Raw genomic sequence first — 26,422 nt, forward strand, 5'->3', positions numbered from 1 at the left:
CTCTCTCAGCTTTGGGCCAGGCTTCATATTGCATTAGCTTTTCCTAGTTGTATTTTCTTTGGGAGTCATGTTCAGATATATCAGTAACAAGCAATGTAATTTTGATTGAGAGATTTAACTTTTCTTGGCCTCAGTTTTCTCCATTGCACAATAAGAGCTTTGTATTCCATCTTCAAGACCTCTTTCAATTCTAGGGGTCCATCTGACTTATTTTGCTTTCCTTGTTCTGAAAGGAGACAGACTGATGTACTCCAGAGGACACTTTCTAGATGTGTGAATTTGGCAGGATACTTAATCTTCTTGAGCGTCAGGTTCCTTATTTATAAAATGGGAATAATGTCTAATTTATAAGATGCATGGGATTTAAATGAGATTCCATATGCTCATAATATTATTTATTTTTCTCTTATGACAAAGGTATTTGAGCTAATGTAGGCTCTAGCAAGTGACATAATCTTATAATGGGCAATGATAGATATTTGTTGGATACAATGCCTGAAGTGCCATTTTATAAGTTAAAACCTCTCTCAATATGTACATGAAGTCTTGGTGGGATGTTCAGAGGTATGCGTCAGATATAGACCCTAGGATAAAACATTCACTTTATAAGGCAGCATTTATATAGTTGAGTCAAAATATAGCCCATGATAAGTTAATTTCCAAGAATTTCTTCTTGTTTATCTTTTACTAGGTACTCGGATATTCTTTGGGTTATCAAAAAATAATTTAACCAGTGATGCCATTTATTTCATAGTCTTAACTCTGACACACCCGGACATGTCAAAAGCACATGACCTTATTCTCAGAATTCTGTTTTCTTCCCTGGTTTGGCTCAGTGGGTCAGCCTGCGGACTGAAGGGTCCCACGTTTGAGTCCGGTCAGGGGCATGTACCTTGGTTGCGGGCACATCCCCATTGTGGGGTGTGCAGGAGGCAGCTGATTGATGTTTCTCTCTCGTTGATGTTTCTAACTCTCTATCCCTCTCCCTTCCTCTCTGTAAAAAAATCAATAAAATATATTTTTTAAAAAATTCTGTTTTCTATCGGAAATGTAAATATTAGAGCACTTTATATAAAATGCAATTTAATAACTAGTTGTAATTCTTTAGCCAGCAGGTGTATAGAATATAGTTTTTCAGTTTTTGAGCATTCCCTTGGACTTGGCCACATCAAGTTTAAGCTTCACAGAATGTTAGAAACAGGCCATCACTAGATGGCAGTCTTTCTCTAAGTTACTGTTGGGGTGGGGGTGGGGTGGGCAGGGCAAACCACTCTTTGTTCAGGTACAGTGTTGACGACCAATATTAGGTTAAATTTTGTAGGTCTATGACCTTCCCAGAATTTAAGACTTTTTATTTTTGTTTTTAGCATTTTCTCTCAGATAGTTATGCTGATTTGCACTAAGTAAAGCTGTGTATATACTTGAAATGTTGATTCAAGGTGAACTATTAGGTAGTGACCAATAATTGCCTTTTTCTATTGTAGGCAACTAGAAACAAGACCTTTAAATTAGTGGCTTAAAAAAAAATCACCTTCCATTTTATTAAAATAATTTTTTTTAAAGCTTTCATCTTTTTTTTTTAATTGATTGAGAGAGGAAGGGAGAGGTAGAGAGAGAAACATCGATGAGAATCCAGCCGGCATGGCTCAGTGGTTGAGCATCAATCTATGAACTAGGTTCGGGCACATTGCCTGGGTTGTAGGCTTGATCTCCAGTGGGGGCGGGGAGGGGGCTTACAGGAGGCAGCCAAGCAATAATTCTCTCTTATCATTGATGTTTCTATCTCTCGCCTCCCTTCCTCTCTGAAATAAAGATAAATTAAAAAAACAGATTGAAAAAAAGAAACATGTCTGAGAAAGAAACATCAACATCGATCGGCTGCCTCCTGCCCACCCCCAACTGGGGATCGGGACGAAAGCTGGGCATGTGCCCATCCCAGGAATCGAACCAGTGACCTCATATATGTGCCTCTGCCTGTGCACACAAAATTAACATAAAATCTAGAAATTGTGGATTTCCTGATGCATACCCATGGAACACATATTTATTAAACATAGTCCCAAACCCCTGTTTTAAACATATGGGTATTACATTTTATTCTAACTTCTAAAATTCTCAAGCTATTCTGTATCAAGACACACTATAAACCTTTCGTGTTATTCAACGGTATTATTAATTAAAGAGAGTATTAGAATCATAAAGGTCCTAAGATAGGAGAAATAGGCAGGGGCTAGTGATGGGATAGAGAAAATTCATTAACTTGCTTTGAACTACCTGTCTAGACTATTCTGAAAATGTATGATTGTTTTTATTAATAATGTATGATGCACATTATTATTGACTGAACTTGAAAGTGGAAGTGAATTTAGAGTTGGGTTGATACTTGAGGGAATATGTAAGTGATTATTAACTATTTTCTAAAAGAAAGATTAACAGGTTGGCCACACAACCAGGTAGTTAAAATCCATCTTTTCTTTCTTTGATTTATATATTTTTTTATAGGAAGTTTAAGGAGGTGGGGAGCCATTATTCACATGTTATAAATTTCTTAACTTTGGGATTTTCTTCTTGAGGTTATCTTTTGTAATATTAATGTAGACCTTTGGGAGGGAAAAATGAACAGAAGTTTTACATAGTAAAAGGAAATAGACTTGCTACTTAGAAGCATTACTGGTTCAAGATATAATTGAATTTGAAACCAAGTTATCTAATATTGAATAATATCTGCTTATGCCATTTAGATTGATAAGTTTTTAGTGGTTTTTCCTCTTCTTCAAATGCAAGGAATTTTGATATCTTTACATGGAAACCTTTCTTTACCTTATTTTTTTTTTTTTAAGGGGAAAGGTTATGCTTATTTGAGTTAAGTTGGAAGGTCAATGGTAGGGAACTAGAGAGAAGAGAGAAATGAGGTTAGAAAGATAAAGGCTAGATAGATTATGTAGACTCCCATAGACCATGGTAAGGGTTTAAGATTTTTTTTCTCTTTGAAAAGAGAGGCCATAGGAGAAATTTAAGCAGTGGGATAACATCTGAATTGTTGGTTTTTTTGTTTGTTTTTTGTTTTTTATTTTATTTTTTATTTTTTATTGCTAAAAGTATTACAAAGGGTATTACCTATGTGTCCTTTTTTTTCCCCCCGCCCTTAACAATCCCCTGGCCGCCCCTACCCCCCAGTGTCTTATGTCCATTGGTTATGCTTATATGCATGCATACAAGTCCTTGGGTTGATCTCTTACTCCCCCTCCTTCCTGCTCCCCAACCCTCCCCGGCCTTCCCGCTGCAGTTTGACAATCTGTTTGAGGCAGCTCTGCCTCTGTATTTATTATTGTTCAAAAGTTTATAATGGTCTCTATTATCCATGAATGAGTGAGATCATGTGGTATTTTTCCTTCATTGACTGGCTTATTTCACTTAGCATAATGCTCTCCAGCTCCATCCATGCCATTGCAAATGGTAAGAGTTCCTTCTTTTTTACAGCAGCATAGTATTCCATCGTGTAGATGTACCACAGTTTTCTAATCCATTCATCTGCTGATGGGCGCTTAGGCCCTTTCCAGATCTTAGCTATGGTGAATTGTGCTGCTATGAACATAGGGGTGCATATATCCTTTCTGATTGGTGTTTCTGGTTTCTTGGGATATATTCCTAGAAATGGGATCACAGGGTCAAATGGGAGGTCCATTTTTAGTTTTTTGAGGAAATTCCATATTGTCTTCCATAGTGGCTGCACCAGTCTGCATTCCCACCAGCAGTGCACGAGTGTTCCTTTTTCTCCACATCCTCTCCAGCACTTGTCGTTTGTTGATTTGTTGATGATAGCCAGTCTGACAGGTGTGAGATGGTACCTCATTGTTGTTTTGATTTGCATCTCTCGGATGATTAGTGACTTTGAGCATGTTTTCATATGTCTCTTGGCTTTCTGAATGTCTTCTTTTGAAAGGTGTCTATTTAGGTCCTTTGCCCATTTTTTTATTGGATTGTTTATCTTCTTTTTGTTAAGTTGTATGAGTTCCCTATAAATTTTGGAGATTAGGCCCTTATGAGATATGACATTGGCAAATATGTTTTCCCACGCAGTGGGTTTTCTTGTTGTTTTGTTGATGGTTTCTTTTGCTGTGCAGAAGCTTTTTATTTTGATGTAGTCCCATTTGTTCATTTTCTCTTTAGTTTCAAGTGCCCCAGGAGCTGTATCAGTGAAGAAATTGCTTCGGAATATGTCTGAGATTTTGTTGCCTTTGGATTCTTCTAGAATTTTTATGGTTTCCTGTCGTACATTTAAGTCCTTTATCCATTTTGAGTTTATTTTTGTGTATGGTGTAAGTTGGTGATCTAGTTTCATTTTCTTGCATGTATCTGTCCAATTTTCCCAACACCATTTATTGAAGAGACTGTCTTGGTTCCATTGTATGTTGTTGCCTCCTTTGTCAAATATTAATTGAGCATATTGGTTTGGGCCGATTTCTGGGCACTCTATTCTATTCCATTGATCTATATGCCTGTTCTTGTGCCAGTACCAGGCAGTTTTCAGAACAGTGGCTTTGTAATACATCTTGATATCTGGTATTGAGATCCCACCTACTTTGTTCTTTCTCAAGATTGCTGCAGGTATTCAGGGTCTTTTTTTATTCCAGATGAATTTTTGGAGAGTTCGTTCTAGATCTGTGAAGTATGCCATTGGTATTTTAATGGGAAGTGTGTTGAATTTATAGATTGCTTTGGGTAGTATGGACATTTTAATGATGTTGATTCTACCAATCCATGAACACGGTATGTTCTTCCATCTGTTTATGTCTTCCTCTATCTCTTTTTTCAATGTCCTGTAGTTTTCTGAGTAGAGGTCTTTTACCTCTTTAGTTAAGTTTATTCCTAGGTAGCTTAATTTTTTTGGTGCGACGGTAAATGGGATTGTTTTTATAATCTCTCTGAAAGTTCACTATTGGTGTATAGAAATGCCTCAGATTTCTTGGGGTTAATTTTGTATCCTGCTACATTGCCAAATTCATGTATTAAGTCTAGTAGCTTTTTGATGGAGTCTCTAGGGTTTTGTATGTATAATATGTCGTCTGCAAATAAGGATAGTTTTACTTCCTCTTTTCCAATTTGGATGCCTTTTATTTCTTCTTCTTGCCTAATTGCAATGGCTAATACTTCCAGTCCTGTGTTGAACAGGAGTGGTGAGAGTGGGCATCCCTGTCTTGTTCCTGTTCTTAGGGGAAATGGTGTTAGTTTTTGTCCATTGAGCATGATGTTGGCTGTGGGCCTCTCATATATGGCTTTTATTATGTTGAGGTATGATCCTTCTACTACCACCTTGCTGAGAGTTTTTATCAAAAATGGGTGTTGGATTTTGTCAAATGCTTTTTCTGCATCAATTGATATGACCATGTGGTTTTTTTCTTTCAATTTGTTTATGTGATGTGTCACGTTTAGTGATTTGCGGATATTGTACCATCCTTGCATCCCTGGGATAAATCCTACTTGGTCATGGGGTATGATCTTTCTGATGTAATGCTGGATCCGATTTGCTAAGATTTTGTTGAGGATTTTGGCATCTATGTTTATGAGGGATATTGGCCTGTAATTCTCTTTCATTGTGTTGTCTTTACCTGGTTTTGGTATTAGGGTGATGCTGGCTTCATAGAATGAGCTTGGAAGTGTTCCTTCCTCTTGAATTTTTTGTAGTAGTCTGAGGAGGATAGGTTTTAGTTCTTCCTTGAATGTTTGGTAAAACTCCCCTGTGAAGCCGTCTGGTCCTGGGCTTTTGTTTGCTGGAAGCTTTTTGATGACTCCTTCAATTTCTTCCATAGTTATTGGCCTATTGAGATTTTTAGATTCTTCCTGATTGAGTTTTGGAATGTTGTATTTTTCTAGGAATTTGTCCATTTCCTCCAGGTTGTCTAGTTTATTGGAGTAGAGCTGTCCATAGTATTTTTTAACAATCATTTGTATTTCTGTGGGGTCTGTTGTTATTTCGCCTCTATCGTTTCTGATTTTGTTTATTTGGGTCCTCTCTCTTTGCTTCTTGGTGAGTCTGGCTATAGGTTTGTCAATCTTGTTTATCCTTTCGAAGAACCAGCTCTTGGTTTCATTGATTTTCTGTATTGTCTTTTTGGTCTCTATGTCATTTATTTCTGCTCTAATCTTTATTATCTCCTTCCTTCTGCTCACTCTGGGGTTTTCTTGTTGCTCTCTTTCTAATTCTTTGAGTTGTAGAGTTAGATGATTTACTACCATTTTTTCTTGTTTTTTGAGGTAGGCCTGTAGAGCTATAAACTTCCCTCTCAGGACTGCTTTCATTGTGTCCCATAGGTTTTGGATTGTTGTGTTTTCATTGTCATTAGTTTCCAGGATGTTTTTAATTTCTTCTTTGATCTCATTGGTAACCCATTCAATATTTAATAACATGCTATTCAGCTTCCAAGTGTTTGAGTATTTTGGGTTGTTTTTATTGTAGTTTAATTCTAATATTATCCCATCATGATCTGAGAAGATGCTTGGTATGATTTCAATCTTCTTGAATTTGGGGAACTTTGTTTGTGACCCAATATGTGGTCTATTTTTGAATCTGTCCCATGAGCCTTTGAGTAGAATGTATATTCCATGGCATTGGGGTGAAGTGTTCTGAAGATGTCAATTAAGTACTCTGATCTAGTGAGTCATTTAGGATTGCTGTTTCTTTGCTGATTGTTTGTCTAGAGGATTTATCCAGTGATGTCAGTGGTGTATTAAAGTCCCCTACTATGATTGTATTGTTGTCGATCTCTCCTTTGATATCTTCCAGGAGTTTTTTTTTTATGAATTTGGGTGCTCCTGCATTGGGTGCATATATGTTTACCAGGGTTATATCTTCTTGTTGTATTGATCCCTTTAGTATTATGAAGTGGCCTTCCTTATGTCTTGCTATGGCCTTCACTTTGAGGTCTATTTTGTCCGATATAAGTATTGCTACCCCAGCTTTCTTTTCCTTTACATTTGCCTGAAAGATATTTTTCCATCCTTTCACTTTCAGTCTTGTGAGTCCCTTCTAATGAGGTGGGTCTCTTGTAGACAGCAGATGTATGGGTCATGTTTTTTTATCCATTCAGCCACTCGATGTCTTTTGGTTGGAGCATTTAGTCCGTTTACGTTTAAAGTTATTATTGAAAGGTACTTGTTTGTAGTCATTTCTTTTTTCGTGTGGCTGTTTTCTTTCTGAGCTTTTTATTTCTTCTTTTTACACCAGTCCCTTTAGCATTTCTTGCATGGCTGGCTTGGTGGTGATAAACTCTCTTAGCCTTTTTTTGTCTGTGAAGCTTCTCATTTCCCCTTCAATTTTGAATGATAGCCTTGCTGGATAGAGTATTCTTGGATTCAGTCCTTTGCTTTGCATCACTTTGTAAATTTCCGTCCATTCTTTTCTGGCCTGATGTGTTTCTGTTGAGAAATCATTTGATAATCTAATGGGAGATCCCTTGTATGTAACTTTCCGTCTCTCTCTTGCAGCCTGTAAGATTCTCTCTTTGTCCTGAACATTTGCCATGGTAATTATGATGTGTCTTGGTGTGGGTCTTATCGGGTTCACCTTGTTTGGGACTCTCTGGGCTTGTGTGACTTTTTTATTCCCCACCTCAGGGAAGTTTTCTGATATTATTTCTTCGAATAGGTTTTCTAATCCTTGTTCATCTTTTTGTTGTTCTGGCACCCCTATTATTCGTATGTTGTTTCGTTTCATGTTGTCCCAAAGCTCCCTTAGGCTCTCCTCTTGTCTTTTAATTTTTTTCTCCAATTGCAGTACAGTTTGGTTGTGTTTTGCTTCCTTGTCTTCTAATTCACTAATTCGGTCTTCTGCTTCTCCTAGTCTACTGTTGATACTTTCCATGGTGTTTTTTTTATTGCAGCTATATCGCTCTTCTTTTCTTCTTGGGTCTTACTTAAGTTGTTGATTTTTTCATCTGTTTCTTCTCACTTCTTGCGTATGTTACTGATTTTTTCCTCCATCCGGTTTATGCACTCTAGGATCCTTATTCTGAATTCTTTTTCTGTCATGTTGCATGCCTCTGTATCACTTAGTTGCTTTTCTGGAGAGTCCTTTTCTTTCCTTTGGGGGTTTCTTTGTCTATCCATGTTTGATCTCACTGACATATCTAGACGTTGAGTCGTTCAGTGGCTGCTCCCTGGGTGGCAGTGGCTCCTTGGGCTCTGGTTGCTCTTCGGGTGGTTGTGGTAGCAGCTGCTCCTCAGTTGGCAGCAACTCCTCTGGTGGGTGCTGTTCACAGCTGTGGTGGCTCTTTTGGCTGGTGGGGGGAGGCTTCACGTACAGCTGCTGTTCCTCAGACAGAGGGTGTGGTGCTCAGGAGGCTGCTGTTGCTTGGATCTGCTGCACTGATTTAAAGGCACAAAATACAACACAACAAAGCATCATGTACCAGGCACTAAACACAAATATATTCACGCTATTAAGAACCCCACATAAAGGTGACCACCCGAATTAAGAGAATTAGGGGATAAGGAAGAAAGAAGAGAAAAAGATAAAAGAGAAAAAAAGAAAAGAAAAGTAGGGGGGGAAAAAGGAGTGCAAAAATGGAATTGGGAAAAAGGAGGGGGGAAAAAAAGAAAAAAAAAAGCTAGAAGAGAGACTGAAGTAGAAGAGGGGAAGAGACTATTTATATGAGGAGAAAACTCGAATAGAACTGCCACTAATTCCAACAAATTCCAGCAACAGTTCCCTGGAGATGAATGCAAACTAGAAACAACCAATAATATGAAGAGAGGCAAGGGAAAACAGAAGCACAAAAGTAACCGGGGAGGAGGGGGAGCTGGAGGGAGGAGAAAAACCAGCAGAGAAAAAGAAAAAGAAAAAGACACATAGCCTCACCCGCAGTCCTAAAACACACACACACACACACACACACACACACACACACACACAAACACACACAGAGACACAAAAAAAACAAATAAACAACAACAACAAAACAATATACTCAACAATCAAGCAAACAGCAACAAAACAATAGAAAGATAAAAGAAGAAGAAGAAAAAAATTTTGGCTAGTGAAGAAAGATAAGGGATATGTATATAAGGATTTAGAGCAGTGGTTTGGAAATAGGATATATAAATAGGGTGAAATTTTGACAGGAGGTAAACAGAAGGAATAGGGAAAATCTAAAGCAGGAATAGGGTAAGAGAAACAGGACAACAAAAGGGGAAAAGTGAGGGAGAGGGTTTTAGCATAGAGGTAAAATTGAGGTAGGGAAAATTGATGCTAAAGGAACGATGAAAATAGAATGGAGAACACTAATCCCAAAATAAAATAAAGAGAAAATAAAATGGCACTTTAAAAAATGGTAAAATGGTAGCAGTAATAATACTGGTTTTTACATTTAAAAATAAAAATGTAGTAATTAAAAGGGTAAAATCAGGTGATGGAAAAAGAAGAAAAAAAAATTGGTTTCTTAGTTAAAAGGTGAAAAAAGAAAAAAAAAATTTGCAGTAGTGAAGGTCCTTCGGTTCTTCTACTCGTCAGCCTGGCTCGCCTTAGTCCTATCCAGAGCTGGTTCTTTAATTGTTACCCTGCTCTGTGTTGTTGCTGGGATTGAAAATCCCTCTATTGGCCAGACCCTGTTAACTCCCAGGGACTGATCAGATTATTTTAATCCTTGATCTCCTTCAGGGTGGAATCTGGGTGTGGCTGTGCTCCTTGCCTGGGGGCTAGGTGGAGGAGTCCCACCCTCCGGAGAGAATGGCTGCCCCGATCCTGGGCCCGGGGGTGTCTCAGCACTCAATTCGCTGCCACCTCTCCCGGCCCCCCTTCTCTCCTCAGTCTTTCCCCAGATTCCACTCGTCCGCACCTTCTCCCTCTCTTCAGCACAGGTGAGTGTCTGTATCCGAAATGTCTTATGAACAGGATTCAGTGAAAACAAACAATCGCCGGCTGCGGAAACGGGGAAGGCTGAGTTTCAGTAAGCTTTTCTCTTACCGGCACTGCATGGTCTGGTCAGCTCTTCAGGCTGCCCCCTTTAGGCTCAGTCCTCAGTGATCACAGAACCCAGATCTCAAATCCCCTGGCGCCAGGAATCCCGCGGTTCTCCTTTCCCCCCTGTCAGGGGCTGTGCCTGTCCCAAGGGACCGGCTGTCTGCCACGCGGTCTTCCTTTGACCCTCTGGGCTCAGAGGTCTGGCAAACTTTCCTGCCCAGATCCCTGGTTTTTTACCTTTCCAGGGGAGTTCTGCTCTTCCCGGCTGCAAACCATCTCACCAGCTGAGTAATTTCGCCAATTCAGGGTGGGTGTTATTAGTTTCAGCTCCTTACTCCATTTGCTCCGGGACACGACCTGGGACGCGTCTGCCTATATTGCCGCCATCTTGTCGACTCCACTTTACTATTCTGAATGTTGAATTGTTGTTTTAACTGCTGTGTGTACAGTGTGTGCACGCAGGTAGGGAGTGGGGGACATGAAGAATGGAGAATGGAAACTTTTAGCAAGCTATTGCATTGGTAAGTGTGGCAATGATGCAGATAGGGACTGGGGTTTTAGTGGACATGATGGGATGTTTTGGATGTTGAGTTGTCAGGACTTTAGTGGATTGGTATGGGGAGTGTGGGATGTATGATGGAAAAAGATGGATTAGGTGTGATTCCTAGATTTGTATTTTTGACTCGGGCAACTGGATAGTGCCATTATCTGTGATGGGTTGGGTGAGTGTGGGTGGGGGGACATTTGCGGAAGGAACAGCTTTGGGAGTGGAGATAGTTTGGTGATAGATGATTTTTTAAAAAATATATTTTTATTGATTTTAGAGAAGAAGGGAGAGGAAGATAGAAACATCAATGATTAGAGAGAAACAATGATTGGCTGACTCGTGCACACCCTCTACTGGGGATTGTGCCCACAACCTGGGCATGTACCTGACCGGGAATTGAATCATGACCTCCTGGTTCATAGGTTGACACTTAATCACTGAGCCACACTGGCCGGGTTAATTCTCCCCCCCCCCCCCCGTGTTAAATTTGAGATGGCTTTTAAAATCCAATTGGAGTTGTTAAATTGTGGCCAAATACTTGCGTCTAATATTCAGGGAAGTGCACTGAGTTGTAGGTATAAAGTATGAGTAGGAAGTCATCACTATATGAATGGTATTTTAAAGCCATGGGATTAGATGGCACTGATTGGTGATAGAGGATAGAGAGAAGAGATTTTAGGAATATTTAGTAAAATAACAGAGAAGAAGTAGCCCATAAAGGAAATTGGGAAAGCATGTCAGTGAAAGGATAAAAACTGCATTAGTGTGTACCATTGAAGTCTAGAGAAAAAAAGTGTCTCAAGAAGAAAAGTGTGTTAAACCTTAGCAAATGCTGCTATTAGATGGAGTAAGATTGAGAGTGAGGAAGTGGAAAGGAGTTTTGCCGGGAAGGGGAGCAGAGAAATAAGATGGTCCCTGGAGGGAACTGTGAATATAAAGACAGGTTTTGTAAAGTCATGTATATATATATCCATAAGAATGATTTAGTAGAGTGGGATAAATACATGATGCAGGGGAGGGATAAAAGGGAATAATTGCAGGAGTCAAGTTCTTGAGACAACAAGGATTAACTAGTTAAGAGCTTGAAGTACTTTTCCATTACAGAAGGGTGGACAGAACAGGAGTTACAGATGCAGGTGAGTTGGTTGATTTTAGTGGGAGAAGAGGACTTTTTTTCTGGGGTCAGCAGCTGAGAGTGAGTGATGGAAATTTGAAGAGAGGAGAAAGCAAGGTTTTTACCGACAGTTATTTTGAAGTATACAAAGTGCCTTTTTTTTTGTTTTTTGGTGGTGGTGATGGTGGGAGATAAATTTAGTAGTATTATGTAGTGATGTTTATTAAGTGCCCAATTTATATTTGTAGTGATAGAGCCCACCTGAGCCTAGCCAACACAGCTATGTGATTGTTCTCCAGCAGTGTCAGTTTCTTGGGTATAGTCATGGAGTATTTCAAGTTGTGTTTATCCAAAATTAAGTTTTTCTAGATTAATTTAATTGAGGAAGAAAAGTGCAAAGGACATGTAATTCAGTTCTTCATTTTATGATGAGAATTCTATGATGAATACTTTCAAACACTTAAATATTTCTGAATGAATAGGAAGCAGAATTTTGGATTTTCCTAAAAAATACTCATCTAGCATTGAAACAGTATTAATACAGCTGGATTACTCTGTGGTTTATGTACTTTCATATCTAATTTCCAAATAAATTTGCTTCTAGGTTTGCAATTCTTTTTCTATTTCTTAGAGTAAGTCTGGTGTAATCTTCATGCCATTTTTTTTTAAGGTCTGTCTATGATGGTGAGGAACATGGACGATTCATGGAGAAGCTTGAAACTCGCATCCGCAATCATGACCGAGAAATTGAGAAAATGTGCAACTTTCACTACCAGGGTTTTGTGGACTCTATTACTGAACTGCTGAAAGTGAGAGGAGAAGCCCAAAAACTCAAAGTAAGAACACTCTAAGAGGGACTTTTTTTCTCTGTCCTTGCTGGGGTTTTGACTAGCATTAAAGGAATAGGGACTACATTATAGGTTACATATTTACTACAAATAGGATTTTTGTATAGTAAGAAAGGAATTTATACTGAAACATGGATAATTGCGATTATGGCTTTTAGCCAAAAAAGAAAAATGTTTTAAAGTTAAATTTATTTGGGATAACTACATGTGATGAGAACCAGTAATAGAATAAGTAATAGTTTCTTTAAAACAGAAATTCATGACATCTATTTACTTCTTTGTTAGATAAAAGTCATCCCTGTAGAATGATGGTATTGCAGGGCCTGGCTATAGAAGTTGGCAGCATGGCAACCTAAGCCAAAGGGGAAAAAAAATCAGTGATAGTTGTGGAGTGTCTTCTACCAAAGCATGAATTCTTTCTTGATATGACAGATTTAAGTTCAGGAAGGAGGCTAGCCATGTTAGTTTGGTACCTGGCCTAGCAATTTCACTTCTCTTGGGAACTTGATAGTGAGTGTAAAATCATCTATAATAATAAAAGTGTAATATGCTAATTAGACCAGACGTTCTTCTGGGCGTTCTTCTGGGCGTCCTTCTGGATGAAGCCATGGCTGCTGCACCGAGGCAGAGGCAGCTGTCGCAGTGGCGGGAGCCGAGGCTGAGGCTCCTAGCCACTGTGGCAGCGCTAAGGATGTCCGACTGCCGGCTTAGGCCCGCTCACTACAGGGAGCAGGCCTAAGCCATCAGTCAGACATCCTCTGAGGGCTCCTGGACTGTGAGAGGGTGCAGGCTGGGCTGAGGGGACCCCCCCCCCCAAGTGCATGAATTTCGTGCACCAGGCCTCTAGTATAAAATAATACACTGGTAAGAAAAGCAAATAAACAGTTTTATTGAGGGGAAAGTGGACTATTAGATGTTTAAAATTATATTTTAAAGCTACAGTGATTTAAAAGCCAATTTAACAGCAAAATCTGGCCTGAATGAATATGAAGCTATCAAACTTCTTACTCAACCACCCCAGCTTCACACCCTCACCTTAGTCTTTTTTTTTTTTTTTATGTTCCTGGAACACTTGTATTCCAAACTTCTCCCTTCACTCTCTCTGCCCCTCATGCTGGGTGCCAGGATAGTCTGTCTTCAGTTACTGAAATAGTCAAGTATAGGCAGGTAGCAACAGAATATTGCCTATAATGCTCACCAACTGCTGGTTGGTACTCATCTTTTCCTTCAAGTTGCAAATTCCTTTAAATCATTCAGGATGTCCTTAAGGAGAAACAAGCATTAGGGACTACCAGTTCAGGTTTTTTGGCTGCTTAGGCTCCACTCACTCATTCTAAGAATTGGGGGGATTACAGTTTAGCAGTATACCTTGGAGGCTCTGTTCTAGGGGGATCCATTCAATTAGGGTTAAGAACCTATGAAATTTAGAGGTTCTTGAATTCTAGAAAAGAGTTTAGAAAATGGAAAAGGTTAAGCATTTACTGTTCAATACTATTTTAACATAACAATGATAAGAAACTAGTCTATAGGAAGCCTGCTATGTCTTTTGATTCACAGCATGTGTGTGTGTCTGTATGTGTGTATTTGTGTATTATGAATCTTGAGAAGTTGCATCCTAAAGGGGCAGTATAGTTACTTTTCATTGTTATGTTAAAACTAGAGGCCTGGTGCACGAATTCATGCACGGGTGGGGTCCGGCCTGCCCACCCTGATTGGCCAATTGGGCCAGACCAACCAGGGGGAGGGGTCGCGCGTGGTTGGCCGGCTGGCCCCGCCCTTTGGTTGAACTCCCAGTTGAACTGGTCAAACTCCCGGTTGAGGGGACAATTTGCATATTAGCCTCTTATTATATAGGATAGTATTGAAATAGTAATTTCTTATCAGAAGCATTGTTAGGCTATTATGGATACGTTTTAGTATCTGGTTTGCATGAAATCAATTAGTGGGCCGTGATCAATATTCTTTTTTTTTTAAAATATATTTTATTGATTTTTTACATAGAGGAAGGGAGAGGGATAGAGACTTAGAAACATCGATGAGAGAGAAACATCGATCAGCTGCCTCCTGCACACCCCCTGCTGGGGATTTGCCCGCAACCAAGGTACATGCCCTTGACCGGAATTGAACCTGGGACCCTTGAGTCCACAGGCCGATGCTCTATCCACTGAGCCAAACCAGTCAGGGCTCTTAACAAGAATTGATATGAAATAGGCTAGACTAGACTAGAAAATAAAGTGTATTACATGCAGTAAAGGTAAACAAAGCTTCTTGAAAATTTTGCTTCAGTTGTTTGTGTGTGTGTGTGTGTGTGTGTGTGTGTGTGTATTCTCTATACTTGTGTACTGGGCTGCAGTATAAAATGTATTTCCTGTAATGAGTTTAAGGAAAAAAAACCTCAGAAATGTTGTCTTTATATGGTAAACAAGGTTTTGTAGCAGAGTCAATGATACTGTTTAGTAATATTTATGGAAGGCTGAATTTTATGAGATGTCCAATTTAGGGTAAAAAATAATCGAATTATTCTAGAATACTTGCTCTAAAGGGATAACACTGCCATTCGGGGCATCTTACCCCATTTTTATTTACATTGCTTGAAAGCTTTTTTTTTGCACTGAGTTAATATTTATCCTATTTTCTAGTAACATCCATTTATTGGTTTGAGTACTAAGCACTATTTTTAGGCTAACACCTTTTTTTCTGATGGGTCTTGAGATGTTTGAAGGACAGTTGCTGTCCAGGTATGGAGTATAGTGTATAGTGCCCAGGTTTAGCATATAGTGTCTCCAAGAGAATATTTCCCCCTCTTTGTGAGACAGGCTAAGTCTCTCCTAGAAAAGTTTGGAATTTCAATCAGTTGCCCCTCAAACTCTGTACCTAATTAGTGCCAGGTATCGCTTTCTCCAGCAGAGATTTTCTTGACCCTAATGCATATACAGTTAAGCCCCTGAATGATCAATTGTGAGACCTTACACTCATTATAATAGTAAAAATACACCCCCCTGGGTGGGGATTTAACATGCCAATGAGACATGTTACTGTGAAAGTGCCAAAGAGTCTCCACCCCTACCTACTTAGATGCCATACTTACACATCAACTTTTCTGTCTCCACTTCTTTAAAACTGTTCTCTGGCTTTTGTTTAGGGAGCAGCATTTCTCTTTCTCCCTTTAAATGTTGCTTCCCTGGGTGCTTGAGCTATATATAATGAGCCCTACTTATGTAGTGAACTCTCTAGATTTCTGTGTTGGGAGTTTCCAAGAACCCAGGTTGGTTAAATGGTAGAAATCTCCTCTTTCATGTAGGATACCTGGGTTTGATTCTGGCCAGTGCACTAGGCCCTGGTCTCTGGTGATCTTTCATTTCTATCCTGGGAGAATGAAAGAATCCTGGGCACTGGTAACATTTCAGCTAAAAATTCCTCTTTCTATTTTTCATGTGGGTAGCTTTGACTCCTTCTTCAAACATTATCACGGCTAATCATGCTTCAGTTTGCTAATGACTTTCCTAAAACATGGCATCTGAATGTAATTCTCATAGTGTGATTTTAAAGACTTACCGTCTCATTTATTGCAGGCCAAATCCAGCTTGCCTCCTATTTTTGTAATTAAAGTTATTGGAATATAGCAGTGCCCATTCACTTATGTTTTTGGCTGCATTCTTGATACAGTGGCATAGCAGAGTTATTGCAACAGAGACTATCTACCTGCCCCTTTAGAAGAACAATTTGCTGACCCCTGTTTTAGACAACATGTTTATTAATGTAGTCTTAGAGTATTTGGATGGCTATATCCCACTCTCTCTTTTTTAAAATTTAAATTTTTATTGTTTAAAGTATTACGTATGTCTCCTTTTCCCCCCATTGACTGCTGGGGTCCAACCCCAGCGGGTCCAGGGGTCCCCAAAGGCGTAGACGGAGTCGGCGAAGAAGGAATGACACAGAGACAGTGTTCAGTTGATCAGCAGCCTAGCCAGGATCTCCAGCCACGATCTCCAGCCAAGTTCTGGTCTGGATCTCCAGAGAGGTTCTGCTTAGGATCTCCTGCCAGGGTCTGTGTCCATGTTCTCTTGCTAGGTTCTCCAGGTTCTCCAGCCAGGTTCTGTAGCCATGTTCCCTCGCTAGGTTCTCCAGCCAGGTTCTGTCCAGGTTCTCCAGCCTGGTTCAGTCACCAAGTTCTAGTCAGGTTCTCTTGCCATGTTCTATAGTCAGGTTCAGTCCAGGATCTTTTGCCATGTTCTCTCGCTAGGTTCTGTCTCTAGATTCTGTGTAGGTTCTGTGTCTAGGTTCTGAGTCCAGTTTCTGTCCAGGATCTTTTGCCATGTTCTCTCCAGCGAAGTTCTTCTGTCTCTAGAGAACGTTCTGTGTAGGTTCTGTGCCTCCTGGTTCTGTCTTCTTCTAAGTTCTGTCTTGTTACATCTGTATTTATACCAGTTGATTCCAATCCTATCAATCTCTATTCCAAAGGTTAGGGCGTTTCTTATCTCCATTCCAGGGAGTAAAGATTATGTAGCTTAAGCATGATTGTTCGTAGTTAAAGTGATTAATTACCCGCCTGGCACTTAGTTAAGAGGTTTTATTCCCTCCCTAACTTCAGGGGAAAATCCCTACCTGGGGAAACAACCTTTCTCAGAGACCTTGGTTAAAACACATAGTGCCAAGAAGGTGAGCAAACATATTAAGAACGGTATGCCATATATGCCAGGTCCCTTGAAACAGCAAGCATGGACCGGCTCCCGGCAATTGACCTCTCCCCGGCCATTCCCACCTGCTAGCACCTGCCCTCACCCCCCTCCTGTCTGTGTCCATGGGTTATGCTTACATGCATGCATACAAGTCCTTTGGTTGATCTCTTACCCCTTCTCCCCCACCCCCCCACAACATCACATTCTTAATTCATGTTGAACTCACAGGCCAATAAAGTGTTTCTCATGTGGTGCTATTAAATAAATAATCAAGAGGGAATTTGAGGATTTCTTGCTTCTGTTTTATACTTTATAAGGACTTTCTGGAGGAGGTCAGAGTTCATTTTGTCTTTGAAAGGGGGTGCATATTATAATCTTCTCTGAAAATGATAGTCCAGGTATAGTTTAGGGCAATGTTTTCAAGAGTCCGTTACTGAAAAACTAGTTTCTTGATATGATCCTCAATAAAAGGTGTTATGCTAAATAACTTTGGAAAAGACTCTGTATGATATCCCCTTCTTGGGCATTCACAGTGCATGTACTAAATTAAAGGCTTCAAGAAATCCTCAGTAAACTCATCTGTTCAGTGGTATTTCCCATACATATTGTGTATGTATGTGTGTTTGTGTATGTATGTGTGTTTGTGCATGTGTACACCTCTGTGTGCAAATATAGAGTACCCAATAACTAACATTTCTTGGTGTTTCTAAGGAACATAATAGGAAATGCTGGGTTAAGGGAATGCCTTAAAAGTATAAGTAGTGGCAGTTACTGGTAGAAGGGTAGAGAGCCTTTGTCAAAGAAAGCTTTAGAAGTTAATATTGCTCATGTTTTGATAATGTCTGAGATGGTGAGGAAATTACTATTCTATGTATTTATATATTTTTATATCACTTGAGTCTTCAAAAGTAGATATCCCCAAAAGTGGTTCCAATTCCTTTAAATTATGAACTCTAGATAATTTTAAGGCTTGTTCACATAGGTTTGACTATCTGATGGAGAGATTAATTTAGGAAAATGGGAATATGGAAGCATTATGGGCTGTCAACAATTAATGATACAAAAAAAATTAAATTAAAGTATTTTTTAAAGTTAGGATAATAAATAGGTTAAATTTGGCCTGAGTTAAAAAGTTCAATTTAACTTCCAGGAACACATTAGTGAAGTGAGGAATATCTATGATAAAATTAGTTCTTTTTGCACAAAGTAGAGATGGTAAGATTTTGTGTGGGTTATTTTTTCTACTTCCTTTTTCTTTTCTTTTCAAAATTTAAGTACGATTTTTAGTTGTTACAGTATTGTTTGGAATAATCAAAATGGAACATACCTCTTAGTAAATTTTTCTTTTCTTTTCTTTTTTTAAAATTTTTCTTTTCATTGTTGAAGAGGCCATGCGACATTTAGTAGAAAAGTTGATATGATTTCAACCAAGAGGATGCCATTAAGCCCAAATGTGTTGGAATACCGAAGCTACCTGAATATTTATTCTCAGTCTTTTCATTGTAAATTTTGATCTTATCTAACTGTTGCCTAAATGTTTGTTTTTATGAGTTTAAATTGTCTTCTCTCCACAGAATCAAGTGACGGACACTAATAGAAAACTACAACATGAGGGAAAGGAAGTAAGGCCAGTTTACCTTTTGAAAAAAACCTTTTCTGTTTTCTGTCATTCTCTTTTAATGATTATGTTCTTGACTTAGTGGCTTGTAAGACTATAAGCAGTGTATTGGAGGCATTTGGATACTATTGTTGCTGCTCCTAATGTTTATCTGAATTAAATGAATGCAGCCACTAGAAAGCTTAATGAGAGAGGATGTAGCCTTTCTTAGTTGTGTTTTTAAATCACTTGGGTAGTCATCATAAGAACAGTGCTGTTCCCTCTGGCTGGAATGCTCTTTTCCCAATATTTATTCACGTCACACCTTTCTGTTTTGTAATGAGGCATTTTCTAGCCACCTTATTTGAAATTGCAGTTTCACTCTCAACCCCAGTATTCTTTTTACCTTTCTTGCTTTATTTTTCTCCATTACATCTTTCATGCTCTGATGTTATGTATTTTTATTTATATATTTGTGTTTTTTTTTTCTTTTGGCCTATCTTCTTTTATTAGAAATTAAACTCCGTGAGGTCAGGAATTTTTGTTTGTTTTATATATTGCTATATCCCCTCTACCTGTCTAGTAACTGGAACTAAGTGGATGCTCCATAAACACTTGTTAAAAAGATTTAATTAATATACTCATCAATTAAATCATCACAGTTTACAACATTATTTTATATCCATTTTCTCACTTGATCTTCATGACAGACTTATGACAAAGTCAGGACAGTTGTTATCACTATTTTATTGATGAGGAAGTTAAAACATGATTTGCTAAAGTTTATATAGTAAATGGGAAGACTGGGACTAAAACTCTCTGATTTGCATGTAGTCCATTTTAGTTCTTTGTATTATGTACTTTACTTATTGCCTAATATTTATTGTTTACTCTCAATAATTTTGAAGATTAGCTCTTGATCATACTTACTCAGGACCATTTTGTCTTGTTCTTTTTTGCATGGTATCTAAACATTTTATGACTATGGTATCTAACATTTTATGTTATGACTATGGGAATATTACAAGAGGCTATGTAGATAGATTAGTACTTTTTGAAAGTTTGGCACATATTTTAAATTTTGCAGAGAGTAAATTCTTCTAGTTTTATTGTGGTCTGACATTAGACCAAAGCCTTTAAAACAGCCTTGGGTAAAAAATTGAGTTACTCTTCACTAAACTGGAATTTTTGGAAAAGCACAACTTCTAAGTGTATGGTTTATTTATTGAAATAGAGTATTAGTTGAGATTAAAGACTTATTTGAAGTTGTATAGAAAGGGTTACTTTTCTCTAGTACTCTAGCAATGATGGAAGAAATATAGGATTTTTTCAGAAGATGAAACCATAAACCATGAAGAATCTGAATAGGGTTTGAGAAAATCTGAATATTTTCTTGTTTCTCCCTGGATAGCCTCTGAATTTAGGATTTCATTTTACCTAGCCTTTCCTTGTATCTTGAGGAGAAAGTAGGAAACCACATAGGAATGTTTTACTGGTTGAGAAAGGTGGTTCTTTAGTTACTTGGCAGGTCTTACTATGAAACTGCCTGGGATTTTCTGATGAATTGAACACAGGGTGGAAAAATGTGACTGAAAGCTTTTTATTTACAGCTATTGGCATAATTCAGTTTTTTCCCCTCTTGCCAAGCTGGTAATAGCAATGGAAGAGCTGAAGCAGTGTCGACTACAACAGAGAAATATTTCTGCCACTGTTGATAAATTAATGCTGTGTCTTCCAGGTGAGGAACTAGAAATGGAGTAGGATTCTTGATGCAATTCCTTTAGCTTTAATTAGTATTTCACTTTCTCTAAATAATGATCGTGTGCTTTCCCCCCTTCTCTTTCAAGTTCTGGAGATGTATAGCAAATTGAGGGACCAGATGAAAACTAAAAGGTAAGATTTTTTTATATTGAATATCTTTTGCTACCTAAAATTTCTATTATTTAGAATACTTTCAAAGTATATATTTCGCATAACCTTTAAAAATAAAGTTCATATAACATCTTCTCTAGACTTTTGTATAGCTATTGATTTATCCTAAGATTTATTTACATATACTAGTGTTATGCTGATTTATTTTGTCATGTATTATGTTTAATAAGAAACACTACTCAGTTTGAGTTTAGAAGACCCAGTCTTCCAGGGGAAAAACCTATAACTGTGTTAGTGATAGTTGGTTTGAGAAACATGCTTTGGTTTAGTATTGTAGTAGAATAAATAGTTACTGGTTCTGGTGCAGGTGTTCTCCATTGTAACAGAACCAATAGAGTGTGTGTGTGTGTGTGTGTGTGTGTAAATAGAGAGAGAGAGAGTGTGAGAGGCCACTTTAAGGAATTGGTTCACATGACTATGGAGGTTGGAAAGTCTAAAATCTGTGGAGTAGGCAGATAGGCTAGAGCAGCCGTGGGCAAACTACGGCCTGCGGGCGAGATCCGGCCCGTTTGAAATGAATAAAACTAAAAAAAAAAAAAAAGACCGTACCCTTTTATGTAATGATGTTTACTTTGAATTTATATTAGTTCACAGAAACACTCCATCCATGCTTTTGTTCCGGCCCTCCAGTCCAGTTTAAGAACCCATTGTGGCCCTCGAGTCAAAAAGTTTGCTCACCCCTGGGCTAGAGCAATGGTTCCCAACCTTTTTTTTGGCCATGCCCCATCTAAGAATCTCTAAAATCCTGATGCCCACCCCTGTGACATATAATTTTTATTATTCAAAAAGTGAACTCCTATTCATGTGGAGGAAGGCTAAAAGGCCATTAACTTGGTCTAAACAAGCTTCCAAATATCATGGCATCCATGAAAGAGAAAAATAAAAGGACAAAAGGACAGTAGAAGTACTGAGGAAGAAAATTATTAAGAAATTGTTAAAAAAAATGAAGTAATATGAAAATATAGCAAGTAAAGTTTCATAATATATAATAGAGAACTGAAATGCATAAATGTCACAATATATACTTATATACTGTATATGAGGCTCCTAGAACCATAAGAAATGCAAAAAATTCACTGCTAATAACTCATTCTCGAATTGGCCCCCCTTAAAAGTTGAATTGCCCTCCAATGGGGCGTGTGCCCCATGTTGGGAACACTGGGCTAGAGTATCAGGGAAGTGTAAGTGTTGGTTGTAGCCTGCGTCTGAAGGCAGTATGCTGGCAGAATTCCCTCTTCCTCAGGGGAGGACAGTCTTTTTTATATTAAAGCCTTCAACTGAATGAACCCCACCTACATTATTGAGAGTAATTTTCATTATTCGAAATCTGTTGATTTAAATGTTAATAATCTCATCTACAACATAACCTTCACAGATATATCTGGAATAATATTTGACCAATATCTGAATACTATGGTCTGTTCAACTTGACACACAAAATTAATCGTCACATGGGGCAAGGTCAAGGTTAAGTTCAGAGGATTTCTCTCCTGTGTGTTGTTCTGTTTATTCCAGAGGATATTCTATTGTAACTTTTTGGCTCTCCTTTCCAAACTAGAGTAAGCATCCCACTCTCTCTGCCTTGGGGTACCATGCAGTATCATGGGGGTATGTGAAACTGAAGGATATATAGGACACATCTTCTTGGAATGTTAATTTTACCCAGGTTTTGAGGGAAGAGTTATGAAATTAAAATGTATTTAATATTGAGATAAGAATAGAAATATTGTGAATAAAGATTCTACATTCTCGAGAATTTTAAAGCATGAGGCATCAAAATTTTTTTAATTTCTTAGGATTGTTTCCCAAACTCTATTCTTTTCTCCAGGAGACATGTTCATATAAATGAACATAGGTAGAACAATATGAGTTATGAAAGTAGTATGATTTTCCTGACAATCTTTTTATAAATTTTTAATATTACAAAGAGTAAAAAAACCTTGTTTTTTCTCTGAATGAACAAATATTAATAGTTTTCCTGTTTTGATTCATATATATATATAAAAATATATATAAACATATAGACAGAAAGAGGTAAAGTATATCATTTTAAGAAATTACAGATAAAAACTTATGTCCCCTTCCTTTGTCCTATTCCTTTCCCTACTCCCCTTAGGAAACCAGTATCATAAATATCATAAATTTGATGAGTGTCTTTTTGGTCCATGTTTTTAATACCTATAAATCATTGTATTATTTTATATTTTAAAAAATATTTGCATGAATGGGTCTCAATTCTCATTTTTTTGAGATTCACTTATTTATTCATTCAACAATAATGAATTGTGTACCTGAAGTTAGCATTGCTCTTGATGCTAGCGATACAGCTCTGATCAAAACAAACAAAAATATCTGCTCTAATGGGGCTTATATACTAATAGAGGACTGATTTTCTTTATTTATATAGGTGGATTTCCCTTTATTTTTTTTCTTTATTGTTGAGAGTATTACAGATGTCCCCTCCTTTTTCCCCCCATTTACCCCCTTTACCCCGCACCGTTCCTCCCAGGCCTTCACCACTCTATTGTTTGTGTCCATACATGCATATAAGTTCCCAGGTTAATCACTCCCACCTGCTCCCCACTCTTACCCCCCACCTTCCCTCTGAAATTTGTCAGTCTGTTCCATGCTTCTATGTTTCTGGGTCTATTTTGTTCATTAGATTCTACATATGAATGAGATCATGTGATACTATCTTTTTCTGACTGGCTTATTTCACTTAGCATAATACTCTCCAGGTCCAAATGCTCTGTAGTAGTCTATTATATGAATAATTCACATTTCCTCTTACAGTTCTAGTGGCTGTTAGAAAGTGCTGTTCACCAATATCTCTAGCTGATCCTTCTCTTGGCACATAGTAGGATTATATTTTCTGGAGCTCGCTTGGGCTGTGTAACTTTTTGGCTAATAAGATGTGAGCAGAAGTGATGAGTGTTACTTTTGGGTAGGGCAATTAATTTCTAGTGTTAGTCCCTCCAGAGTTTTATTTTCCCCTGGTCATGACAAATGGTAGCTTTAAAAGATGGTGTTGAGTTCATATTTGTAATGAGCAGAGCTTCCCTGCCAACCTGTTATGGGTGTATAACATGAGTAAGTTATAAATCTTTGTTTTAAGCGGCTGAGATTTTTCGGATTGTTGTTACTATAGGATAACTGACCTGACTGATGCTATGCGAGTCATTTGTTATGTTTCCAGTTGTTTGCTATGCAGACAATGGTGCAGTAAATATCCGTGTTCATGTCTCTTTGGGCTTACATTCAAGGTTTCCTGAGAACAGTGCTCTTCAAATATTGCTATGTTTACAAATCACCTGGGGATTTGTTAAATGTAGATTTTGATTGAGTGGGTCTGGGTTGCAGCCACAATGCAACAGAGAATAGAAATAAACATTGATAGATTAGTAGCATCTAATCCTCATACTTGATTTAAATTTAATCATGTTCTTTATAGCAAAAAAATCTAGTTTAAATCATGAACTACATCTAGGGCTCATGTCTCTTAAGTTTCCTTCAATCTGGAACTATCCTTAGTCTTTCCTTGATTTTCATGACCTTGTCACTTTTGAAGATTACAGGCCATTTATTATATAGAATGCCTCTCAATTTGGGTTTGTCTGGTTATTCCTAATGATTTGATTCATGTTGTGTGTCTTTGGCTATAATATCATAAAAGTGGTATTGTGATCTCATTGCATTCTATCAGGTGGCAGAAAATTTGATTTGTCCTATCACTGATTATATTCACTTTGATTACTTTACTTAGATGGTGTCTGACAGACTTTTCCATTGTAAAGTTACACTTTTTCCCCTTTGTAATGAAAATTTTGGGGGGAGGTCTTTGTACTTATGTTTATTTTTCTTGTCTTATTGAGCTGGCTAGCACCTGTAGTGCAGTGTTGAACAGAAGATATTTTTGTCCTGATCTTAGGGGGGAAAGCATTTCACCATTAAGTAACATGTTATAGTTTTTTTGGTACATGCCATTCATATGATTGAGACAGTTCCCTTCTTTCTTTGGTTGTTGAAAGTTTCTATTAGGAATAAAAAAATTTTTTCTATGAAAATTTTCATAGAAAAATTTGCTTTTTCTATGTCAATTGAGATGGATATATATATATATACATATATATATATATGTATGTATTTTATTTATATGATGAATTACATTGATTAATTATTGAATGTTAAACCAAGCTTGGCATTTTGTGGAATAATTTCCATTTGGAAATGGTATATGATCTGCTAAAATTTTGTTAAGGATTTTTGCATCTATGTTCATAAGGAATATTTACCTATATTTTTCTTTTTTTGTAACATCTTTTCTGATTTTCGTATCAGATTAATGCTGGCCTCATAGAATGAGTTGGGAAGTATTCCATCTTTGATTTTTCTGGAAGAATTTGTATAGTGTTGGCATTGCCTTCCTTAAATATTTGGTTGAGTCCACCAGTGAAGGCACGTGGACAAGGAGATTTGTTTGTTTTTGGTGAGAAGGTTTTCAACTACAAATTTAATAATAAAAAAATCAGTACTGAGTTGTTTGCATATTTGTTTTTTTCTCCAGTAAATTATGCTTATTTGTGTCATTTAGTAGTTTGTCCATGTCACCCAAGCTGTTTAATTCATTAGTAAAAATTGTTCATAATATTCCCTTATTTTAGCATGTGTATGATCTCTATAGTGATACTTTCTCTTTCATTGCTTATGTTATTTATTTATTTATTTTTTATTGCTTAAAGTATTACAAAGAGTATTACATATGTCTCCTTTTTTCCCCCCTGCCCTTGACAATCCCCTGGCCTCCCCTACCCCCCAGTGTCTTATGTCCATTGGTTATGCTTATATGCATGCATACAAGTCCTTCAGTTGATCTCTTACCCACCCCCCTCCTGCCCTCCCACCCTCCCCGGCCTTCCTGCTGTAGTTTGACAGTCATTGCTTATGTTTTATATTGACAATTTATATCTTCTCTGTCTCTCTTTTTTAAAATTTATTTTTCAATTTTAGTTGATATTCAGTATTAATTTCAGGTATCTAATAAAGTGATTAGACATATACCTTATGAATTGGTCACCCTGATAAGTCTAGGACCTATCCGTTTTTGCCTCTTTGTTTCTGTCTCTCTGATTATTCTAGCTAGAGGTTTATCACTTTTATTAATTTTTTTCAAAAAGCACCTTTAGGTTTTATTGATTCACCCCCCCCTCCCATTGTCTATTCTATTGATCTCTGCTATTAACTTTAGTATTTCCTTCCTCCTGCCTACTTGGGGTTTAATTTGCTTTTTTTCTAGCTTTATAAAGTGGAAGCCTAGAGCATTGATTTTGGTTCTTTGTCTTCTAATGTTGCCATTTAAAACTGTACATTTTTCTCTAAGTCGTGCTTTAACTGAAGTTTACATGTTTTATGATTCTTTTCTTAAATATTTCCTAATTTCTCTTGTGATTTTAAAAATTAAATTTGCTAACTATTTAAAAGTGAAGTAGTTAAGTTCCAAACATTGGGGGAGTTTTTCAAAAATTTTAAAATTTATTTGTAATTTCAGTTCATTGTGTTTACAAATACAAAAAAAATATGGTTTCAACCTTTTATGTTTGTTGAGACTTGTTTTACACCTATCATGTGGTCTATTTTGGTGAAAATTCCATGTACACTTCAAAATAATGTATGTCTGTTGTTGAGTAGAGCATTTTTTAAAAAAAATAGATTTTTATTGATTTCAGAGAGGAAGGGAGAGGGAGAGAGAT

At 37.6% G+C, this 26,422-nt stretch overlaps 1 protein-coding gene across 6 annotated transcripts in view; it reads left to right on the forward strand.

Annotated features, from left to right (window-relative positions):
• The window catches only part of EXOC6B (exocyst complex component 6B), a 537,234-nt gene that overhangs the window by 64,250 nt on the left and 446,562 nt on the right, over positions 1-26,422 (forward strand). For 4 of the 6 annotated variants that reach the window (XM_036334133.1, XM_036334135.1, XM_036334136.1 and 1 more), the window contains exons 2-5: positions 12,290-12,455; positions 18,721-18,768; positions 20,391-20,481; positions 20,591-20,636. In XM_036334133.1, the coding sequence (XP_036190026.1) occupies positions 12,290-12,455; positions 18,721-18,768; positions 20,391-20,481; positions 20,591-20,636 (351 nt within the window). Of the gene's footprint in view, positions 1-12,289; positions 12,456-18,720; positions 18,769-20,353; positions 20,482-20,590; positions 20,637-26,422 lie in introns of those variants that run through there. The other 2 variants (XM_036334138.1, XM_036334139.1) reach the window with 2 other exon arrangements.

The sequence above is a fragment of the Myotis myotis genome, unplaced genomic scaffold (assembly GCF_014108235.1).
Source record: "Myotis myotis isolate mMyoMyo1 unplaced genomic scaffold, mMyoMyo1.p scaffold_m19_p_14, whole genome shotgun sequence".
Taxonomy (NCBI): Eukaryota; Metazoa; Chordata; class Mammalia; order Chiroptera; family Vespertilionidae; genus Myotis; species Myotis myotis.